Below are 21,779 nucleotides of genomic sequence, written 5' to 3'. Positions count from 1 at the left end.
CATTAAATATATTTGTAAAACCAGTTTCTCTTTTTGCACCTTTTGGGACTCCCATAACTCTTAGATTTGGCCTCTTAATAGTGTCTTTCAATTCTTGAATACGTTTTTTTGGCCTGATCCAGCTCTGCTTCCAGCTTTTTGTTTCCTTCTCCCTGATGACAGGAAATATCTTCCAATTCTGAGATTCTTTCTTCTGCTTGCTTCATTCTATTTTGGAGACTCCCCACTGTACTCTTAATTTGCTCTACTATGTTCTTGATTTCTGATATACCAGCCTTGATTTGCTTTATTGCTGCTATTGCTTGTGTAAAATATCCCTTAAATTCTTTGAACTCTTATATGTGCTTCTCATTGTTGATCAGAATCTTTAAAATGAGTTTTATGGATTCTGTGTGCCCCATTTTCTCAATGTCTTCCTCAGTTAACTCTGAGGTTGGCATAGGGTTTTGCTCCTTTGCAGGGGAGTTTTCAGTAAAATTCATTGTGCCTTTGTCTCTTCTTTTGCTCTTGGTCATTGTACTTCTGGTTAGCAGAATCTTCTCCTTGGGGCAGGTTTCTAAGCTCTGTCATCCACAGGTCTACAATGCGATTTGACTTATTGCAGTTGGTACACAACTCTTTGCTTGCAGCCAAGTGTGCCACTCCCTCCAACAAGTTCCAGGTCTGGGTTGTTATGTTAGATTTCGCAAAGAACTCCGTAGCCCCAACTCCTGGCTCATCACTCTCCACCTCCTGTGATACCGTGCTGAGTTTGCACTGTTGTCTCTGCAACCTTTCTCCCACTTCCGGTTGGAGCAGGTCCCAGGATTAGAGAGACACCAGGTGTCCTATATAGCTAAGTTGTTGGTGGCGCTGATCTTGTCAGAACCTGTTGGACGTTAGGTCTGGGTGCCACACAGACCTATTTTGACCCGTACGATGCCACAGTCGGTATTATTTTCCTGCAGGACCAGTGCAATCTACGGAACTCAGTGAGTTCTTGTGAGCTCAGCACAGGCACAGTTCACTGTTGTCCCCTGCAGTCCTAAAGCTTTTGCCACAGTGTACAAAATGGCGCCTGATGTACCACTACTAGAGTTCTTGATCTGCTGGCCATCAGGTCTGAAGGCTACACAGACCTGTCTTGGGTGAAACCTGTAGAATGTCATGTTGATGCAGTTCACTGAGTCAGAAATCAGATCACTCCCAGCTCAGCATATGCTCAGTCCTTTCCCTTGCCTTTTCCTCCTTACGCAAAATGGTGCCCAATTTGGCTCTAGGGGGCACTGACTGGGCTGTGAAATCCACTCTGTTCTCGCACTGCCTGTCTGAGGTCTGCTGCTCTGTCTCTGCTCCTGGTCAAATCAAACGGATCAGCAGGACAGACGGTTCTTTGTCTGGGTTTACCTCCCAAGCTCCCAGTGAAAGTTCCTTCCCATCTTGTTGCTGCTGGTAGAGTTCTGGCTGCTGATGGAGTTCAGATCGCTGTTAGCTGAATGCTGCAGGAGTATCAGTCACTGCAACACCACACTGTTGTGTCCACTGCTTTCCTGTGTCTGTCAGTCTCCAGGTACCCCTGTGCTGTTGTTCTGTCCTCTCCTATTTCCTGGAATGTGTCCTCTGTGTTTAATCCTGATTAAATGTTTTTCCATCCACTTAAACGTGTCCTTACCCTATTCTGCCATCTTGAATCCCCCAACTCATTTCTTAGTATCTCGGGTCTTGCCTCTTTTTTCTACATGCTATTAGCCAGCTGTCCCAACAGTATCTACTGAAGAGACCTTCCTTTTTTTCCCGGATTGCTTTCTGTTTCCTTGTCAAAGATTAGATAGTTGTGCATGTGTGGGTTCCCTTCTGGAGTTTCTATTTTACTCCTTATTTCTGCATCAGTACCAGGCTGTTTTGATCACTACTGCCCTATAATATGTCTGAAGATCTGGGATTGTGATCCCTCCTGCTAGGTTCTTATTTTTCAGGGTAGTTCTGGCTATTCATGTTTTTTTGTGTTTCCAGATGAACCTTTGCATCATTTTTTCCAGCTCTGTGATGTATGTTTTTGGTATTCTTATTGGCATCTCATTGAAAGTATATATTGCTTTTGCTAGTATGAACATTTTGATATTTACCCTGCCCATCCAGGAACAAGGTATTTTTCTCCACTTCTTGAAGTTTTTTTTCTTTTTCTTGTTTTAATGTTCTGTAGTTTTCCTTGTATAGGTCTTCCACATCCTTTGTTAAGTTTATTTCTAGGTATTTCATTTTCTGCTCTGTTATTTTGAAGGGCACCATGCTGGTTAGTTCTTCTTCAGCCTTAGGGTTGTTTGCATACACTATGGCTACTGATTCATTTTTATTTATCTTATACCTTACCACTTTGCCAAACTCTCATATTAGCTCTTTTGTCTCCTGGTTCTCCTATGTATAGGATCATTTCATCTGCAAACATAGATGATCTGATTTCTTCCTTCCCCATTTGAATTCCTCTGATTCCTTTTTCTTGTCTAATAGCATTTGTGAGTACTTCCAGTACTATATTAAATAGCAGTGGTGATAGGGGAAATCCAAATAAAGACAATACTGAGGTTCCACTTAACACCAGAAAGAATTGCCCATATACAGAAAACTACCAACACCACCTGCAGGTAAGGTTGCAGAGAAGAGGGAACCCTACTCCACTGCTGGTGGGAATGCAGGCTGGTGCAGCCACTATGAAAGTCAGTACAGAGAACACTTAGACAATTAAAAATTCACCTACCATATGACTCAGCAATACCACTTCTAAGAATATATCCAAAAGGCTTGTTACATGACAAAGCAACATGTACCCCAATGTTTATTGCAGCACAATCAACAATAGCCAAGAACATGAAAGCAACCTAAATGTCCATCAACAGAGGACTGGATAAAGAAACTGGTTCATCTACACTATGGAATACTACTTGGTGATTTAAAAAAAATGAAATACATTACTTTGTGGCCAAATGAGCCAAACTAGAGACCATTATGCTAAGGGAAATGAGCCAATCCCAAGAGGTCAGATATCATATGTTTGTTCTAATATAAGATAATATGATGTCAAATCTAGGTATATTACATATGAATCTTGCTCTATGTCACTTCATACTTACCTGTACCTTCTGCAACAAGAATTTGTGATGTAATTCATTAATCAACCATCCATAAGAGGCTGATTGTTTATAATCACCTGAGATAGTCAATGTCCCCTTTATCACTGTTATTGGTACTGCCCATAAATAATGAAGATCTAATCCTCGCTGTACCTACATTAGGGCCCCAGGATACAAGAATGAACCCACAACAAAATGACAGTCTCCTACATGGTTGGGAGACACTCCAGTGGAAACATGATGGTCTTGGGAAAATTCACGAAGGACACACATCATGAACCTGGAGGGAAGAACAGAGGGAAGGGCAGGAAATTTGGGGAGGGGAGAGGGAGAGCCCAGTGCGAACTAAATTGTATCAGAAAACAATTTAAAAATGTATAATTATGGGCCCGGTGGCATGGCCTAGCGGCCAAAGTCCTCGCCTTTGAACGCCCCGGGATCCCATATGGGCACCGGTTCTAATCCCGGCAGCTCCACCTCCCATCCAGCTCCCTGCTTGTGGCCTGGAAAGCAGTCGAGGACGGCCCAAAGCTTTGGGACCCTGCACCCGCGTGGGAGACCTGGAAGAGGTTCCAGGTTCCCGGCTTCGGATCTGCGCTGCAGTGGCCCGTTGCGGCTCACTTGGGGAGTGAATCATCGGACAGAAGATCTTCCTCTCTGTCTCTCCTCCTCTGTGTATAACTGGCTGTAATAAAATGAATAAATCTTTAAAAAAAATGTATAATTATAATTCTAGTTTTAAAAATAAAACCCCTGCTAATCCACAGAAGAATTAAGAAACTATAGAAATATATATGGATTGGGCCCGGCGGCGTGTTCTAGCGGCTAAAGTCCTCGCCTTGAAAGCCCCGGGATCCCATATGGGCGCCGGTTCTAATCCCGGCAGCTCCACTTCCCATCCAGCTCCCTGCTTGTGGCCTGGGAAAGCAGTTGAGGACGGCCCAATGCTTTGGGACACTGCACCCGCGTGGGAGACCTGGAAGAGGTTCCAGGTTCCCAGCTTCGGATCGACACAGCACCGGCCCGTTGCGGCTCACTTGGGGAGTGAATCATCGGACGGAGGATCTTCCTCTCTGTCTCTCCTCCTCTGTGTATGTCTGGCTGTAATAAAATAAATAAATCTTAAAAAAAAAAAAAAAAAAAAGAAATATATATGGATTGTTAGTGGTTTTAGGATATACTAACATTTAACCATAGAAAGATACTTTAATGCTGAATACAAAATAGTCAAATCATGAAGCAGAAATACTACATATTATATATATTATATTAATAATGATTGCATGTAACACTTTGGGAAGCCAGCACAGGCTACCTGGTGACCATGACAGTGCACTCCCCCCAGGTTTCTTCTCATTTGTTCTCACTGCAGCTTCCCACCACCCCAATACAGAAGTGAGCCTTTGTCTGCCTACCTCTGCATCTATGATGTGGGGTATGGTATCACTCAGCCACTCTCCTTCCCAGATACACAAGAAGTCAGGCTAACGGCAGGGGCGTCCTCTCTCTTCCCTAAGACACAAGGCGGAAGCAGAAATGCCTCTCACTCACCTTTACCCTCCTTGCCCACTCCACACCTGAAGATGGCCTAATAATGTCTCTGATTTCCTCACCTTTTAAATAAACTTTATACTTCCCAAAATGTGAGTATTCAGCCAATGTTTTTTCTTCCTATTTCCTATAATAAACCAGTCCCAAAGTCCTGTGAACGTGCTGCTTTGGCACAACAGGTCAGTTCCATTCCATATGGATGATCTGCAGCAAACTTCATTAACCACTTCAAGGAATATATCTTCCTGATACAGCATTTTGCCTGAAGGGTCCACTGAAAACATTTTCCAATATGCCCAACACCAGGGAGGCAATACTTCTTTTTGGCTTTGCCTTCTTGATCATTCCTTCTCTTTCTGTTGCCCAGAAGCTATCTTCGGCAAAGACACTGCTGTCACCACGACTTTGAACAAACTGTTTTCTCTCTATTAGGCCAACTCAAAATAAGAAAAATAAGAGATTCTATGTTCCCATTACTTGCTTCTCCTCTAAGTCTTCTTTCTTCATGAAGATAGCAGTTCCTCATCTGTGCCATTTTCACTTTCTCTGAAAAACTTCATTAGCCCACCTCTTGGCAAGGCCTCCAGATGGTAAATTTCCTTAAATTCAGTGTACACAAATTTTTATTTCTCCTTGCCACTTGAAAGATAAATTTGCTAGATGACAAGGTCTGTTAATGGGCCTGTGTTTTCTAGTCTGTTTTCTCTTTGCTTCCGTTACGTGAGGCAGGAAGGGGAAAGGGAGTTCAAACATAAAAAACTGCTATCATTTCCCTGGAGTTAGGACGGTCTGGCTTAAGGTTACAATGAATGTTCTCCATGGTGAGAACCTGCTGAGGTTCTTGGAGATAGAAGTCATGAAAGGGGGGTTTCCTTTAAAAGACTGAGTTCCAAGGAGTTTTTCACTTTCAAACTAGCTCAAGGTCAACCTTCAGCTACTGGCCACAATTCCCCCTTATACAGTCTAATTCCAGCAGCTTCAGTTCCAATTAAACTGCCCTGGGTTATGACCGCTGGATCACACACCCATCCAGGTTTTAGAGTGGTGGTATGCTGTCTGCCTCTGATTATCTGAGGGTCTGAAAGCCACTGATTTTGATTTTGTTCAGCTTTTACCTGTGTTTTGGATGTGAGTGATGACTTCCAAGCTCTTCGTAGGTTAGAGCTGAACTGTTTGTTTTTCAAATTCCACTTGTGAAATTCTACCACTTCTGTGGACTCTCCCTTACATTCTAGTTGCTCCAGCGAAGGGACATGGACACCAGGGACTTGAGTTTATGAAGGGAAGATGCAGGGGCCATCCCAAGAGCCCAGCGCAGCTCTCGCTCACGTAGCTTACAAGGGACGTCTACTACAGGTCTGTGTTCCATATTATGATTTTTGTTATCATTCATCCAACTCTTACTCTTTTCTACTTTTGTGTCTGACTTTTTCGGTGCAGTTCTATCTAACTCAGAGGTTCTGAGACAGGTATACAGAAGTGGTTCAGAACCAGGAGGTGCAACCCATTCCAGCTGCTCCAATTCAGCCATTGCTGGAGGCTGGTTAGTTAGGCAGAGATGGACAGTGCCAGATGCATTCCCTCAGAGGTCTCTGACATTTAGTAAGAATTCTGATGTCTTTATTTTTCTATTTACATGTTAATCGAGAACACAGATGGAAGAACTGAAGATAATTTGATTTCTTTTGTTTCTCTTATACAGTACACTTTCAGAAAAGGCCAAGAGTTGTGATGTGTAAAATTTCTTGGCATGTGCTTTTCTCAATAATCATCTTGACCATCTTCTGGCACTCTATTAATGCAAAGGCAATTATGTAGGATCTAAAGCATTACGGCTCTCCCAATAGTCAGAAGTTATTACAAGAAAACAGAGAATAGAAATACACAGAAATGTTCATATTTCTATTATGTAAATAAGATTGTGAGCTGCTTTGTTTTCTAGATCCTGTATTTTCCAGAAGTTTGTAATGCATTCATACTTTTTTTTTTAAAGATTTATTTATTTTTACTGGAAACACTGTGGTATAGCAAGATAAAGCTGTTGCCTGTGATGCTGGCATGCTATATATGGGTGGCAGTTCATATCCCAACTGCTCCACTTCTGATGTAGCTCCCTGCTAATGGCCTGGGAAAGCAGCAGAAGATGGTCCAACTGCTGGGGACCTGGTTACTCAAGTGGGAGACCCGGAAAAATTTTGTGGCTCCTCATTTCAGCTTGACCTAACCCTGGCCATTGTGGTCATATGGAGAGTGAACCACTTGATGGAAGATCTCTTTCTCTGTGCATGAGTCACCATCTCTCTTTCTCTATAACTCTCATATTCAAACAAATATGTAAAATTTTGAAAAGAGAATTACATCTTTAAGAAATGCTGTAGACAATGAGTTATAATCACTGGAATAGCTGGCTGTCTCCACAAAATTCCTCAATTAACTCAAAACCAGGCACCAATAAAAATTGGGAAAATCTGGGACCAGCATGGTAGCCTAGTACCTCAAGTCCTCATCTTACATGCACCAGGATCCTGCATGGGTGCAGTTTGTATCCCAGTTGCTCCTGGCCCTGTTTGTGGCCTGGGAAAGCTGTCAAGGATGGCCCAAGGCCTTGGGATTCTGCACCTACACAGAAGACCAGAAAAAGCTCCTAGCTTTGAATCAGCTCAACTTGAGCTGCTGTGGCCACTTGGGGAGTAAACTAGAAGAACGATTTTTCTGTCTCTCCTTCTCTATGTAAATCTGACTTTCCGATAAAAATATATAAATCTTTATTCTAAAACTTAGGAATACCTACATTTATTGACATGAAAAGATGTCTGTATCAGTGTATAAGATTCTATTCACTGTTCTTTAGTGTGTACTTTTGTGTATATAGAATACACATACACATATACATACACATATGTATACATACACACATATATAGACATGCACATATATATCATCATTTCTTGATAACCACAGGGAATTGGTTCCAGACATCTCCTCAAATACCAAAATCAGCATATACTCAAATCTCTTGGGCACAGTATAGCTATATCTCTTAACTACAGGGATACATTCTGAGTAACGCATCGTTAGGAAATTTTGTTGTGAGAACATCATACAATCTATCTATGCAAACCTATACACTAGCCCACATGGTATGTACTATCATATATACGGTCCACCATTGATTGTAATGTTATACCGTATATAACTGCATGAGCATTTATGCATAACTCTCATATAGCATCCTATATACTTTAAATCATCTCAGGATTACATACAGTACTTAATACAATGCCTTATATTACTTCATTTATGGATTCAGTGCATTACTCAGTGCATGGCAAATTCAAAATCTAAAAGTTAATGACATTTTTTTTTTACTATTTTGAATCTGTGGTTTGCTGAATCCACAGAGGTAAACCCATGGACACAAAGGCCCAAATATGCACAGAAAATATTTGGAAGAGTCTATACTATCACATAGATTCTGGATAGAATCACTGGTTATACCATGGAGTGGGTCAGCAGAACTTAATAACTGATCTACCATCAAAATTTTATACTTTATAGAAGGTGAATGCATTACTTGCATAATGAAATTTCAAAAAATCTGAGTAAGAAAGACCAGCTCAAGGCACCTGGGTGTGTCCACAAACTTCTCGATCAGCATAGTGTCGTCATTGAAAGATTTCTTAGCCTCTCTCCGTGCAGATTCCAGCTGCTCTTGAAATTCTTCTTCTGACCTAACGATCCTCATGCCCTAAGAGAGAGAAGACGGTGAGGACCACAGCACAGGAAAACAAAGACTCCACAAGCATTCCAAAACTTACTTTTCCTCCTCCGCCCCGGATGGCTTTAATTATGACGGGGTAACCGATTCTCCTTGCGTGCTCCTTCAGCAACTGGTCTGACTGCTCCTCACCGTGATAACCTTCCACCACGGGCACCCCAGCAGCAGCCATTATGCATTTGGATGTGCTTTGCAGTTAAAGACAAGACACTCTCATTCTATGAACTGTTTCATACAAAAAAGATACAAAAACGGCCTAGTCTGCAAATAACAATCACCCTCTTTAAAATGCCTGCTTCTAGGAGGAAAAAAAACTCCTCTTTTAATTGACCTACATTCGTGTGGCTACATTAACAAAGATAAAAATTCTTACCTCTTTATACCCATGTCTCTAATTGCAGATGAAGGAGGGCCTATAAAAATAATTCCTTCCTGTTTACAAAGTTCGGCAAATTCCATGTTTTCTGAAAGAAAACCATATCCGGGATGGATGGCCTAAAAATGAGAAACACAAAAGACTGGCTAGTTAATTTTCAGCCAGCACAGGTTTGATGCAGGTAACGTGGTCGTCCTCTGGGTAGGCCTCTCCTTACACTCGTGATGGGGACACTGTAGTCAGCATCAAAATCTGCTTCCGAAGAAATGTCTTAAACACTCATACTACGGTCCTGATATTGGGGCTAAACCAGAAGAACCTGTATTTTTAAAATTGTAATAATACATAAATATCATAACATTTACTATTTTAAGCACCTAAGCATATGATTCAGAAACATCAAGCACAATCGCAGGCTGCAAGCAGGACCACCATCCACCAAACAATTACCCATTCCCTGGTTTCCCTAGCCCGTAGAAATCTCCATTTCATTCTATGGAAATGACTATTAGGTACCTCCTGTAAGTTAGCATTTTGACTGTGTCTATGGCTGATTTCATTTTAGTGCCATGTATTCTAGCGTAACTCATGTTGTAGTATGTATCAGAATTTCATTCTTCTTTAAGCCAAATAATATTCTACCACACATAAGCACAATTCCACATTTTGTTTGCTCATCTGTTGATGCACATGCTAACAGATTATTGTCATTTTTTTAAAATTTTACTTGTTTTTTATTTGAAAGGCAGAATTACAGAAAGAGAGGAAGGGAGAGATCTTTCATCTGCTGGTTCACTTTCCAAATGGCTACAACAGTAGGAACTGGACAGGTCCAAATTCAGGAACCAGGAGCTTCTTCCAAATCTCCCATGTAGGAGCAGGGGCCCAAAGACTTGAACCATCCTCCAAGGCCTTCCTAGGCCATTAGCAGGGAGCTTGATGGGAAGTGGAGCAGCTGGAACTCAAACTGGTACCTATATAGTACGCTGGTGCACAGCTGGAGGCTTAGTGTGCTATGCCATGGCACCAGCTCCATGGTACATTTTAACTGTTGTGAATAATGTGGCTATGTATACTGAAGTCCTTGCCTTCTATTATTTTAGGCATACCTAGAAGCAGAACTGCTTGATCACACAGTATAGGAGAAACAATATTTCAACTGAAAATCATATTGCTATTAGAGTAGAATGTCAAAGAATAGTTTGAGAGTAATGAGAGTGGGATTTGTTTACTATCTCTGGTAAAACTGGCCCAGAACTGAAACTACAGTATTTAAAGGCTGAGAGGGCACCAGCACAATGTTATCTCATTTATCTTCAGGTCCCTGTCTTTCAAGGTTATCGTCCCAGAGAGAAGTTTAGAAACACAGCAAAAGTGTAATGTATTCAAGTCCACATAGCCTTATGTGAAGAGAACCACCACACACTCCCCCACCCCTGCCCTAGTCATTCCTAAGTTACTCAGATTTTGAACAAAGTTACTGATCTGGTTTTCAGCCAAGAGAAGAGGGAAATCAACAGCTGAAGGAAGACCAGATTTCTAAGAATAAACAGTGACAGCAGTAAGGAAGGAAACAAGAAAGCAGAGGGCAGACAGGCTTGGATGATTTAGTGAGGGAAGACACAACTCTAGCCAACATCAATAACCTTGAGGGCACATTGCTCTCCTAAAACAATAAATCTGTAATATAACTATACTCAGGAGACTGAAAAAAGAGGAAAAGGTTCAGTCAACTGTATTTCCAAATAATTAAGTTCAAATAACATCTCAAAATTAAAGGAGTAACTTCAGATGTTTGGCAAACTCAAATAATCAGAAAAACCCACATCGTGTCTCAACTTATATCTATTTATTTGTTTTACTTACGTATTTGATTTTATGCTACAGTTCCATGGACTCTGGGTTTTCCCCTTGTCCCTCCTCAAATCCCCTCCCCCTACACTGATTCCCCCTGTATTATTATAATAGTATAGTCCTTCATAAACAGTTCTATGTTCATCATTCTGCTATGAAAGTGCATCCTGACATTGTAGGTATGAACAAGGGCAGAGTCTAGCATCCTACCGTCAAGATACATTTAACAGTTTCATCCCATTGTATCTTCACATCTGGATATGACAGTCTCTATTACAGATACTATACATCCTTAAAATGAAAAGCCATAAAACAAAATCAACAACAGGAAGAAAAATAGAAAATTTACAACTACATGAAGTTAAATAACATGCTACTGAATGAACAATGTGTCGCTCAAGAAATGAAAAAGTAAATTTAAAACCTTTTTGAAGAAAATGATGCTACTGTAGGACGTGTCACTGAAAAAATTTTAAAAATCTTTTTTGAAGAAATGAAAATGAACATTAAAAAAAAGTCAAGACCTAGGAGATGTAGCAAAAATAGTAGTTGAAAGAGACATTAATAACATCAGGTGCTTACAAAAAATCCAATTATCTCAAATAAATGATCTAATAATGCATTTCAAGGACTTACTAAAAAGAAAAATTAAACAGGAAGCAAGAAATTATAAAAACCACAGCAAAAATAAATGGAATTGAAACTAAAAAAACTATAAATTGTAACAAGAAATAACCATTTTGGAGTTTTTTAATAAAAAATTCATTTTATTTTTGATGATGTTAACACAGTTGAGAGGGATGCATGCCCATGTGGATCTTCAATTAGGGTGGGGTGGGTGGAGGAATGGCGGACAATGGACAAGATAACTGCCTCCAACCTCGCCTGTTCTTCTGGTATCTGGGCAAAGTGGAGAAAGAAGAGAGGGCTGCTCCCAGCAACACAACTGCATCACTACCCAGGAATCAGGGAAGGCCGCCCAATGTCATGCCAGAGTACCCAATATGGAGCATTTTCTGAGGATACTGCTTCAGTGATTTTGATAGTTCTGAGATACTGTTGATTTCATTGCTCCAAGGCTGAGGAAATCCTTCCAAGGTCCACTGCCTGACATAGTCCACTTTTGAGTCTCAATTCTCCCAGACACTTCTCTGGGAGAGCTGTCCAATTAGTTCTGTCCTCCATGGTACTAGATGTCTTTACAGGCCTCAATGAACTGGTTGTCATGTCCCCAAAGAGCAGCTGGACATGTTGTTCACCGTACTGGCCTTAGCAATAAAGAGCCATTTTTTTGCTGGTTCTAATCCCGGCGCTCCACTTCCCATCCAGCTCCCTGCTTGTGGCCTGGGAAAGCAGTCGAGGACAACCCAAAGTTTTGGGACCCTGCACCTGCGTGGGAGACCCGGAAGAGGTTCCTGGCTCCTGGCTTTGGATCCGGATCGGTGCAGACCCGGCCGTTGTGGTCACTTTTGGAGCGAATCATCAGATGGAAGATCTTCCTGTCTCTCCTCCTCTCTGTATATCTGACTTTCCAATAAAAATGAATAAATTTTTTTAAAAAAATAAAGAGCCACTTTTTAAATATGAGAAAAACAAACTTATAGTCAGATTAGAAAAGAAGAGAAAACCAAATAAATTTAGAGATGAAAAAGAAAACATCCTAAGACTATCAAGATGATCTTTTATTGCTGAATGGATTCTTTAATCATTTTATGGTGTCCTTCTTTATCTCACTTAACAATTTTCATGTCAAAGCATGTATTATCTGATATAAGAATGGCTACACCAACTCGTTTTTCCTTTCCATTAGCCTGGAATATCTTTTTCACTTTCAGTTTCCACATATCTTTATTGGCGAGCTGTGTCTCCTGTAGGCATCAGATACCTGGGCTGTACTTATAGATCCAGTCCACTAATCTATGGCACTTGATTGATGAGTTTAAGCCCTTTACATTCAGGTTTAATATAAATAGGTAGTAATTTGGTCCTGTCATTTTAGCAATAGGTTGTTAATTATTTGATTTAGCTTTCTGTTCTTATATTACTGGGATGTTCTTCACATTTGCCTTTGGTTTTGGTAGGTGCTATTCCTTTTCTCTATTAACAGAGCAACTTTAAGTATCATTTGTAGTGCAGGACTGGAAAGAGGTGTATTCTTTGAGCTTTTCTTTACTGTGGAAGTATTTTATTTCATTTTCAAAGACAAAGGAAAGCTTCACAGGGTACATTATTCTGGGCTGATGCAATCCTTTTAGAATCTGGAATATGCCACTCCATTCTCTTCTAACCTGTAGGGTTTCCTCTGAGAGGTCAGTAGTGAGTCCAGTGGGGCTTCTTCTACATCTTAACTGATTTTTTCACATGTATATTCAAGGATCTTTTCCCTGTGTGCAAAAGAGGCTAGCTTTACTGTCACGTGTTGTGGCAAAGATCGCTTTTGGCAACTCTATTAGGAGTTCTGTGCCCTTCCGGTATTGTTTCCCAATTCCTTCTCCAAACTAGGAAAGTTTTCATTTATCATTTCACTGAATACATTTTTAAACCCAGCTTCTCTTTTTGTACCTTCTGGAACTCCCATAACTCTTACAGTTAGCCTGTTAATAGTGTTCCTTAATTCTTGAATAACTTTTGTTAGCTTGGCTCAGTTCCTCTTTTAGCTTTTTGATTGCTTCCCCATTGTGGCAAGGAATATCTTTCAATTCTAAGATTTTTTCTTCTGCCTGCTTTATTCTACTATTGAGGTTTTCCACTGAATTTTTACTTTGATCCATTGTGTTCTTCAATTCTAATAATTCAGCTTGATTTTGCTTCAGTGTTGCTATTTCCTATATGACATTCCTTAAATTCCTTGAATTCCTGTATGTGTTTCTTTTTGTTAAGCAGCTTTATCACAAGTTCTTTAACTTCTTTATCCCTGGTTTCTTCAGTGCATCCCTCAGTTAACTCTGAGGTTGACAAAGGCTTTTGCTCCCTCACAGGGGAAGCATCAGTAATATTCATTGTGTCTCCGGGCAGGATGGGTACTTCTATGCCTGGATTTACCTCCTGAGTTCCTGGTGAACTTCCCTTCCCACCTGGCTGCTGGTGGCGCTCTGACTGCTGACTACCACTGGGGTATCTAGTCACTGCAATATTGCTCCACTGTCTCTGCTGTTTCCCTGTGTACCATGGGTCTCCACGTGTCCCTCTGGCGTTGTCCTCTCCTATTTCCCAGGATCGCATCCTCTACACTTCACCCTGGCTAAAGATTCTCCATCTATTTCAATGTGTCCTTACCCTATACTGCCATCTTGTTTCCCCCACATCCTTCTGATAACAAACCACCAAATGCCAGATGAAGATAAAATGCTGGAGAGTCACATTTTGCTATCATTTTGTACTTTTTTCCCCCTCTTAAGTCAAATTTTTATTTTAGCAGTTTTTTAAAGTTTTATGTATTTTAACTTGAAAGTCAGAGTTAAGGGGGGGAGGGGAGACTTCTACCCACTGGTTCACTCCCCAGATGACAACAACAGCTGAAACTGAGCCAATCCAAAGATGGGAGCCAGGAGCTTCCTCCAGGTCTCCCATATGGGTGCAGGGGCCCCAGACTTGTGCCACCCTTTGCTGCTTTCTCAGTCTAAAAGCAGGGAGCTGGATCATAAGAAAGCAACCAGGACACAAACCTAGTCCTCTTTGGAGCTGGCTTTCCTTAAAGATATGATGCATAGTACTCAACACTCAGTCATTTATAGTTTGGTGAACTAACATATTAAACTGTGTAACTATCACAAAAGTGTCTGCTTTTACAACACTTTCATCATTTGAAAAAGTTTCCCGGTGCCAATAAGCAATCCCTGATCCTAAGACTCAATTGCTGACCTGCTTTCTGTCATTTCACAGTTGCCTTTAAAGATAATGCCACACGGGCCCGGCGCAGTGGCCTAGCGGCCAAAGTCCTCGCCTTGAACGCCCCAGGATCCCATAAGGGCGCCGGTTCTAATCCCGGCAGCTCCACTTCCCATCCAGCTCCCTGCTTGTGGCCTGGGAGGGCAGTCGAGGACGGCCCAAAGCCTTGGGACCCTGCACCTGCATGGGAGACCTGGAAGAGGTTCCTGGTTCCCGGCTTCGGATCGGCGCAGCACCGGCCCGTTGCGGCTCACTTGGGGAGTGAAACATCGGACGGAAGATCTTCCTCTCTGTCTCTCCTCCTCTCTGTATATCTGACTGTAATAAAGTGAATAAATCTTTAAAAAAAAAAGATAATGTCACACAAATCAAATCACATAGTATAGTTTTAGGTGTCTGCTTTCAACTCAACAGCCATTTCTGAGGCTTGCTTTTGCTATTTTATAAATTCATGGGTCATTTTTTTTTTCTAACAAATTCCCTTTTTTGATGCAGCACATGTGTTTATTAATTGCCATTAATTTTCTATTTGCTGTTATATTGAATAAAGGTCTTATGGAATTTCATGGACAGTCAGTGTGAATAAAGTTTCTGCTTCTTTGAGTAACTACTCAGGAGTGCCATTTTTGGGTTACAACATGGTAAGTATATGTTTAACTTTTCAGAAACGGTTGGGGCTGGTGTTATAGCATAGCACATTACACCACCACCTGCAACACCCAGATGGACGCAGCTTTGTATCCCAGCTGCTCCACTTCTAATCTAGCTCCCTCCAGTGGCCTCGGAAAAGCAATAAAAATGGCCAAGAGCTTGGACCTCTGAGCCTACATGGTAGAACCAGAATTCCTGGCTCCTGGCTTCAACCTGACCCAGCTCTGGACATTGCAGCCATTTGGAGAATGAACCAGCAACGGACTATATCTCTCTCCATCTATTTTACAACCCCTCAACTCCATAACAACACCTTTCCAATATATAAATCTTAAAGCCAAAATTTTTTTTTAAGTGGCTATACTATCTGCATTTCTAACAACAATGTGGGTTCCAGGATTCTCTGGAACCCTGACAATATATTTTTGTTAGTTGTGATTCTGGCTATTCTATGGAAGTGTGGCCATGCTAAACTTTCAAAATTTCATTACTGAAATATAACTTATATACCATAAAACCAACCCAACTGGGCCCGGTGGCGTGGCCTAGTGGCTAAAGTCCTCGCCTTGAACGCCCTGGGATCCCATATGGATGCCGGTTCTAATCCCGGCAGCTTGTGGCCTGGGAAAGCAGTCGAGGACAGCCCAAAGCTTTGGGACCCTGCACCCGCGTCTCTCCTCCTCTCTGTATATCCAGCTTTGGGACTGCAGGGGACAATAGTGAACTACGCATGTGCTGATCTCACGAGAACTTGCTGGGGTCCGTGTGGCATGCAGACCTAACGTCCAACAGGTTCTGACAAGATCAGCGCCACCAACAACTTAGCTATATAGGACACCTGGTGTCTCTCTAATCCTGGGACCTGCTCCAACTGAAAGTGGGAGAAAGGTTGCAGAGACAACAGTGCAAACTCAGCACGGTATCACAGGAGGTGGAGAAGGGTGAGCCAAGAGCTGGGGCTGTGGAGACCACGGTGGAAATCTGATGTAAGAACCCCGACCTGGAACTCGCTGGAGGTTGTGGCACAAGTGGCTGCAAGCAAAAAGGTGTGTACCAACTGCAATAAGTAAAATCGCATTGTAGACCTGTGGATGACAGAGCTTAGAAACCTGCCCCAAGGAGAAGATTCTGCTAACCAGAAGTACAATGACCAAGAGCAAAAGAAGAGACAAAGGCACAATGAATATTCCCGAAAATTCCCCTGCAAGGGAGCAAAACCCTATGCCAACCTCAGAGTTAACTGAGGAAGACATTGAGAAAATGGGGCACACAGAATCCATAAGACTCATTTTAAAGATTCTGATTAACAATGAGAAGCTCATGCAAGAGTTCAAAGAATTTAAAGAAGCAATAAAGCAAATCAAGGCTGGTATATCAGAAATCAAGAACACAGTGGAGCAAATTAAGAGTACAGTGGGGAGTCTCCAAAATAGAATGAAGCAAGCAGAAGAAAGAATCTCAGAATTGGAAGGTATTTCCTGTCCTCAGCGGGAAGCAAATAAAAAGCTGGAAGCAGAGCTGGATCAGGCCAAAAAAAGTATTTAAGAATTGAAAGACACTATTAAGAGGCCAAATCTAAGAGTTATGGGAGTCCCAGAAGGTGCAGAAAGAGAAGCTGAGTTTGCAAATATATTTAATGAAATAATAAAGGAAAAATTCCCTAATCTAGAGAAAGAATTGGGAAACAGAATCTAGGAGGGGCACAGAACTCCCAACAGGCTTGATCAAAAACGATCTTCACCAAGACATATGATCATCAAGCTCTCTTCAATTGAACATAAGGAAAAAATCCTTAAATGTGCACGTGAAAAAAATCAATTGACATAAAGGAAAGCCAATTAAGCTGACAGGAGATCTCTCACAGGAAACTCTACAGGCAAGAAGAGAATGGAGTGACATATTTCAGATTCTAAAAGAAAAAAATTTTCGGCCCAGGATAACATATCCAGCAAAGCTTTCTTTTGTCTTTGAAAATGACACAAAATTCTTCCACAGTAAAGAAAAGCTAAAGGAATTTGCTTCTTCCAAACCTGCCCTACAAGGGATACTTCAAGATGTTATCTTGACAGAGAAGAGGAATAGCACCTACCCAAACCAAAGGCAAACAGGAAGAACATCCCAGTAAAATGACAACAGAAGACTAAACCAATGAACAACCCATTCCTAAAATGACAGGACCAAAGTACCACCCATGTATATTAAACTCTGAATGTAAATGGCTTAAGCTCAATCAAACGTCATAGATTAGTACACTGGATTAAAAATCAAAACCCATTTTTTTATTTCTGGAGGAGACTCACTTCAACAAAGATCAGCAGAAACTATATCACATGGGTTTTGTTGTTTTCTGTCAGTTTCATCTCTTCAAAACACTTCCTTCTGATTAAATCATTCAAGGACTCATAGATTATGCAGTGGCATCATTTTCTTCAAGAAGGTTCTTGATTTTCATTTCTTCAGCTACACATTAGTCATTTAATAACATGTTATTTAGTTTCTTGGTGTTGTTAATTTCTTTTTTCTCCCAGATGTTGATTTTGTTTTGTGGCTCTTCATTTAAGGGGATGTACAGTAGCTGTGTAATGGAGCCTGTCATATCTAGTAACATGTCATTTAACTACAGGCATTGTAAATTTCTATTTTTCTTTTCATTGTTGATTTTGTATCACGACTTTTCATTTAACGGAATGTACAGCAGTTGTGTAATGGAGACTGTCATATCTAGTAACATGTCATTTAACTTCATGGCATTGTAAATTTCTATTTTTCTTTCTATTGTTGATTTTGAATCATGACTTTTCATTTAAGGGGATGTATGGTAGCTGTAAAATGGAGACTAACATTCAGATGTGAGGATTTAGTGTGGCATGCATTTCTACTTCCAGACAAAGATGGACTTACAATGAAACTGTTTACTATATCTTGACAATAGGATTCTGGACTCTCTGCCATTGTCCGTGCCCGCAATGATAGACATATGACTGAGTATGAAGAACTATATGTTAGTAATGATATAGCGGAACTGGGGGGGAGGGATCTGGGGAGGGGATAAGGGAATATGAAACTGTATTATAAAATAATAATAATAAAAAATGTATTAAAAAAGAAAAAAGAAAATACTCCTTTCAAAATTTAATTTATACACTATTTCAGAGCAAACACTATTTATTCTTTCTTCACTGTCTGTATCATAGCATCTAACATAATTTTAATCTGAACAGGTAGAGTTGGTCAATCCCCTGGAATTAGCATACCACACACTCTTGGTTTCCCCTCAAATGCTGTGCATAAATATTCCAAGCTTGGTCTGGTCTAATAAACAGGGAGAGGGCTGGGATTGGGATATTCTGGTTCAATTCTTTTTCTTTCAATAATTAGACAAATTCTGCTATCAAATCACCTGGGAAATCTTGATTTAAAATTCAAGTTTCGCATAAAGATGCAAATTACAGAGGGTTTGGGTAGGGGTCTAAAAGCCACATTTCTAACAAGCTTCCAAGGCATCCAGTGCTACTGTGGACCACACTTGCACTAGCAAGAGACTCGGAAGGTTATGCAATGTTACCGTCATGTACATGGGCATTTATATCTATAAGATGGAAGCAATAATACTACTAAGTCACAGGTGACATGAGAAAGTGTCTGGATTCTTCAGGATACATATTATATAAAATATTATTCTCATCTCCTTTCCTTCCTAAGCGCCATGTACTTAAAGTAATAACAAAGAAAGCTTTAGAGGGCCTGGTGCAGTGGCCTAGCGGCTAAAGTCCTCGCCTTGAACGCCCCGGGATCCCATATGGGCACCGGTTCTAATCCCAGTGGCTCTATGTCCCATCCAGCTCCCTGCTTGTGGCCTGGGAAAGCAGGAGAGGATGACCCAAAGCCTTGGGATCCTGCACCCATGTGGGAGACCTGGAGGAAGTTCCTGGCTCCTAGTTTTGGATCGTCACAGCACCGGCCATTGAGGTCACTTTGGGAGTGAATCATCGGATGGAAGATCTTCCTCTCTGCCTCTCCACTTTGCAATAAAAATAAATAAATCTTTAAGAAAAAAAAGAAAAAAAAGAAATTTGTGTGTAACTGCTTTCAAATAGATAATATTTCTAAAAATCAATTTTAATTGGCATAATAATGAAATTTCCTTTGTTTGAAATGCTTACACAGGGCCCTGCATGGTAACCTAGCTATAAAGTCCTCGCCTTGCATGTTCAGAGATCCCATATGGGCGTCGGCTCTAATTCCAGCAGCCCCGCTTCCCATTCAGCTCCCTGCTTGGTGGCCTGGGAAAGCAGTTGAGGACAGCCCAAAGCCATGGGACCCTGCACCTGTGTGGGAGACCAGAAGAAGCTCCTGGCTCCTGGCTTTGGCTTGGCTCAGCTCCTGTCATTGTGGCTACTTGGGGAGTGAAGCAGTGAGGGATCCACCTCTTTTTCCTCTTCTCTATATCTGACTTTATAATAAAAATATATCTTAAAAAAAAAGAAAGAAATGCTTATGCTTACACAAAAAGTAACCTGCCTAACCTGACACTAACTAATCACTGCCCTTCTGACTCCCTCTCTGCTCAAGAAAGAAATGATTAACCCCTGTATGTTCTTCGGCTTTTTCCAGGCTCTTTCTATACCCTCTGATCAACTGATGCAAACATTTACTCTGTCATAAAAAGCAAAATGTTACTCAATCTTGGAATTAAAAATAAAGCCAATTGAGACATTTAAACAAGTTGTCATAATACTGTCCTTTGACACAACTAGACAGAAGGACTGGAACAGGAAACCAAATGCTAAAGGCAAGTAGAAAGATCAACATGACTGGAGGAAAGGAAAGGACTTGAAGGGACAGGAATTCAGGCAGTGGAGCAAGACACGGGTTCCATGACCAACTCATCACTCTCCATACTCACTGTCACTGTTTCTAACACCGCCTTCATGCCGTCACACCCACAGCCATCTTATTAAAATGCAAACCAGACCATTTATTCCTCTAAAACCTCCAGCTGGTTATTCACAATTAAATACGAACACTATTTTAAGGCCTTCAACGTTGTAAACAATGCTACCCTTCCCTACTCTCTCTGCTTTGGCAGCTATACTTTCTTCGTGTGAGTTGGTCGTCTCAGGTCCAAACCCAATCTTGCACGTTGGGACAGGGCTCTCTCCATCTTTGTCAGGAGGTCTTCCTGTCAGTTTCTGTCAGCTGGAGCCACCATAATGAAAGCCAAAGCAAGGTAAGCTCACTCCTTTTTTATTTGAAAGGCAGAACTACACAGAGAGAAAGAGAGACAGACAGGCAGACGCACAGACAGAGAAAAGACAGCCTTCACCTGCTGGCTGAATCCCCAAATGACCACAACAATCAGACCTAGGCCAGCCTGGAGCTTCCTGGGAGTCTCCCATGTGGGTTTATTTCCTTCTGTTGATTTCCCGCACACATTAGCGGGGAGCTGGATCAGAAGTGGAGTATGGGACTTGAACATGTGCCCATATGTGATGCTGGCACTACCGGTGAAGGAACTAAGTGCTATGCCACAGCACTGGCCTCATGGGGATCAGCAGTGTGTTGGTCTTCAGCTTCCTTGAGTCTCTCAGCACCAGGCTCCCCAAGTCCCTTGCAGCCACATAGAGCTCCCTGCTCAGGCGTGAGCAAGAGCTACAGAAGATGGCTCCTCCAGCTTCTTCCCCATGGGCAATTTCTGGTATCACTGTCACTGGGCAACTTCTTCAACTTCTTCAAAAGACCTCTTCAACTACCCCCACAGCCCTCTAAACCTGGTGTAACAAATTCCTAAATTAAATTCCCTCTGTTGAAACAGTGGGATTTAGAATTGTAGTTCCATCAACTATGCCCTGAAAACTCAGCCCCTCACTGCAGCCAACCCGAATGAGAACTCCTGTGCCCTTGAGCCAAGCTTGTTTCCATCTCCGCGTCATGGCAGTTCCAGCTACTTGCACCTTCTTGCTTTCATCCCTCCCGGGGCAGGCTCCTTCTCACAGCATCAGCCTTTGTGTAACAGTCCCCTCCACAGGGAACCCTCCTCTGACCCGCCTATTCAGTCTTCACCTCCTCATCCTGCCATACTTCCTGTTGCATTATTTCTTTATTTGTTTAAATGCTTACTGTCTGTCTTACCTACTACCTACTACAGTGTGCTTCCCAGGACAGACAGGACTGGGTCTGCCTCAGCCACTGCTGAACTGTCCTAGAAGAGAGAGCCACTCAGCAGTTGTTGGAAGAGTAAATACACAAAGAACCAAGGGCAGAAAGATCAGCATAAGCAACTGCAGAGAAGAAGAAACTAGCACGGTGTAAAAAGGAGCAGCAGGAACGTTCACTGAACCAGTGATAAAACAGAAGAGATGGGAAATAAGTTTTGACAAATAGAATGGGACCACTTTAAATGCAGCCTGAAAGTCTCAACTTTGTCTTATAACCAATGAAGATTTACTAACTGGCAGAAAGGATGGGGAAGAGTGCAAAATGAGACACAGATAGAACAGGAAATAATGAGTTCAGCATTTCAGAAATGTTCATCCAGTAGCCGTTAGAACTGCATGGCTTGGTAAGAGGTTTA

At 41.6% G+C, this 21,779-nt stretch overlaps 1 protein-coding gene across 1 annotated transcript in view; it reads right to left on the bottom strand.

Annotated features, from left to right (window-relative positions):
- MCCC1 (methylcrotonyl-CoA carboxylase subunit 1) overlaps positions 1-21,779 on the bottom strand; it is an 82,042-nt gene that overhangs the window by 42,713 nt on the left and 17,550 nt on the right. The window contains exons 5-7 of the mRNA XM_058662214.1: positions 8,810-8,931; positions 8,477-8,624; positions 8,285-8,406 (exon numbers count right to left, since the gene is read on the bottom strand). Coding sequence (XP_058518197.1) covers positions 8,285-8,406; positions 8,477-8,624; positions 8,810-8,931 — 392 coding nt within the window. The remainder of the gene's footprint in view (positions 1-8,284; positions 8,407-8,476; positions 8,625-8,809; positions 8,932-21,779) is intronic.

The sequence above is a fragment of the Ochotona princeps genome, chromosome 3 (assembly GCF_030435755.1).
Source record: "Ochotona princeps isolate mOchPri1 chromosome 3, mOchPri1.hap1, whole genome shotgun sequence".
Lineage (NCBI taxonomy): Eukaryota > Metazoa > Chordata > Mammalia > Lagomorpha > Ochotonidae > Ochotona > Ochotona princeps.
The sequence above is the reverse complement of the archived record's forward strand: the minus strand, read 5'-3'. Positions and strand labels throughout refer to the sequence as shown.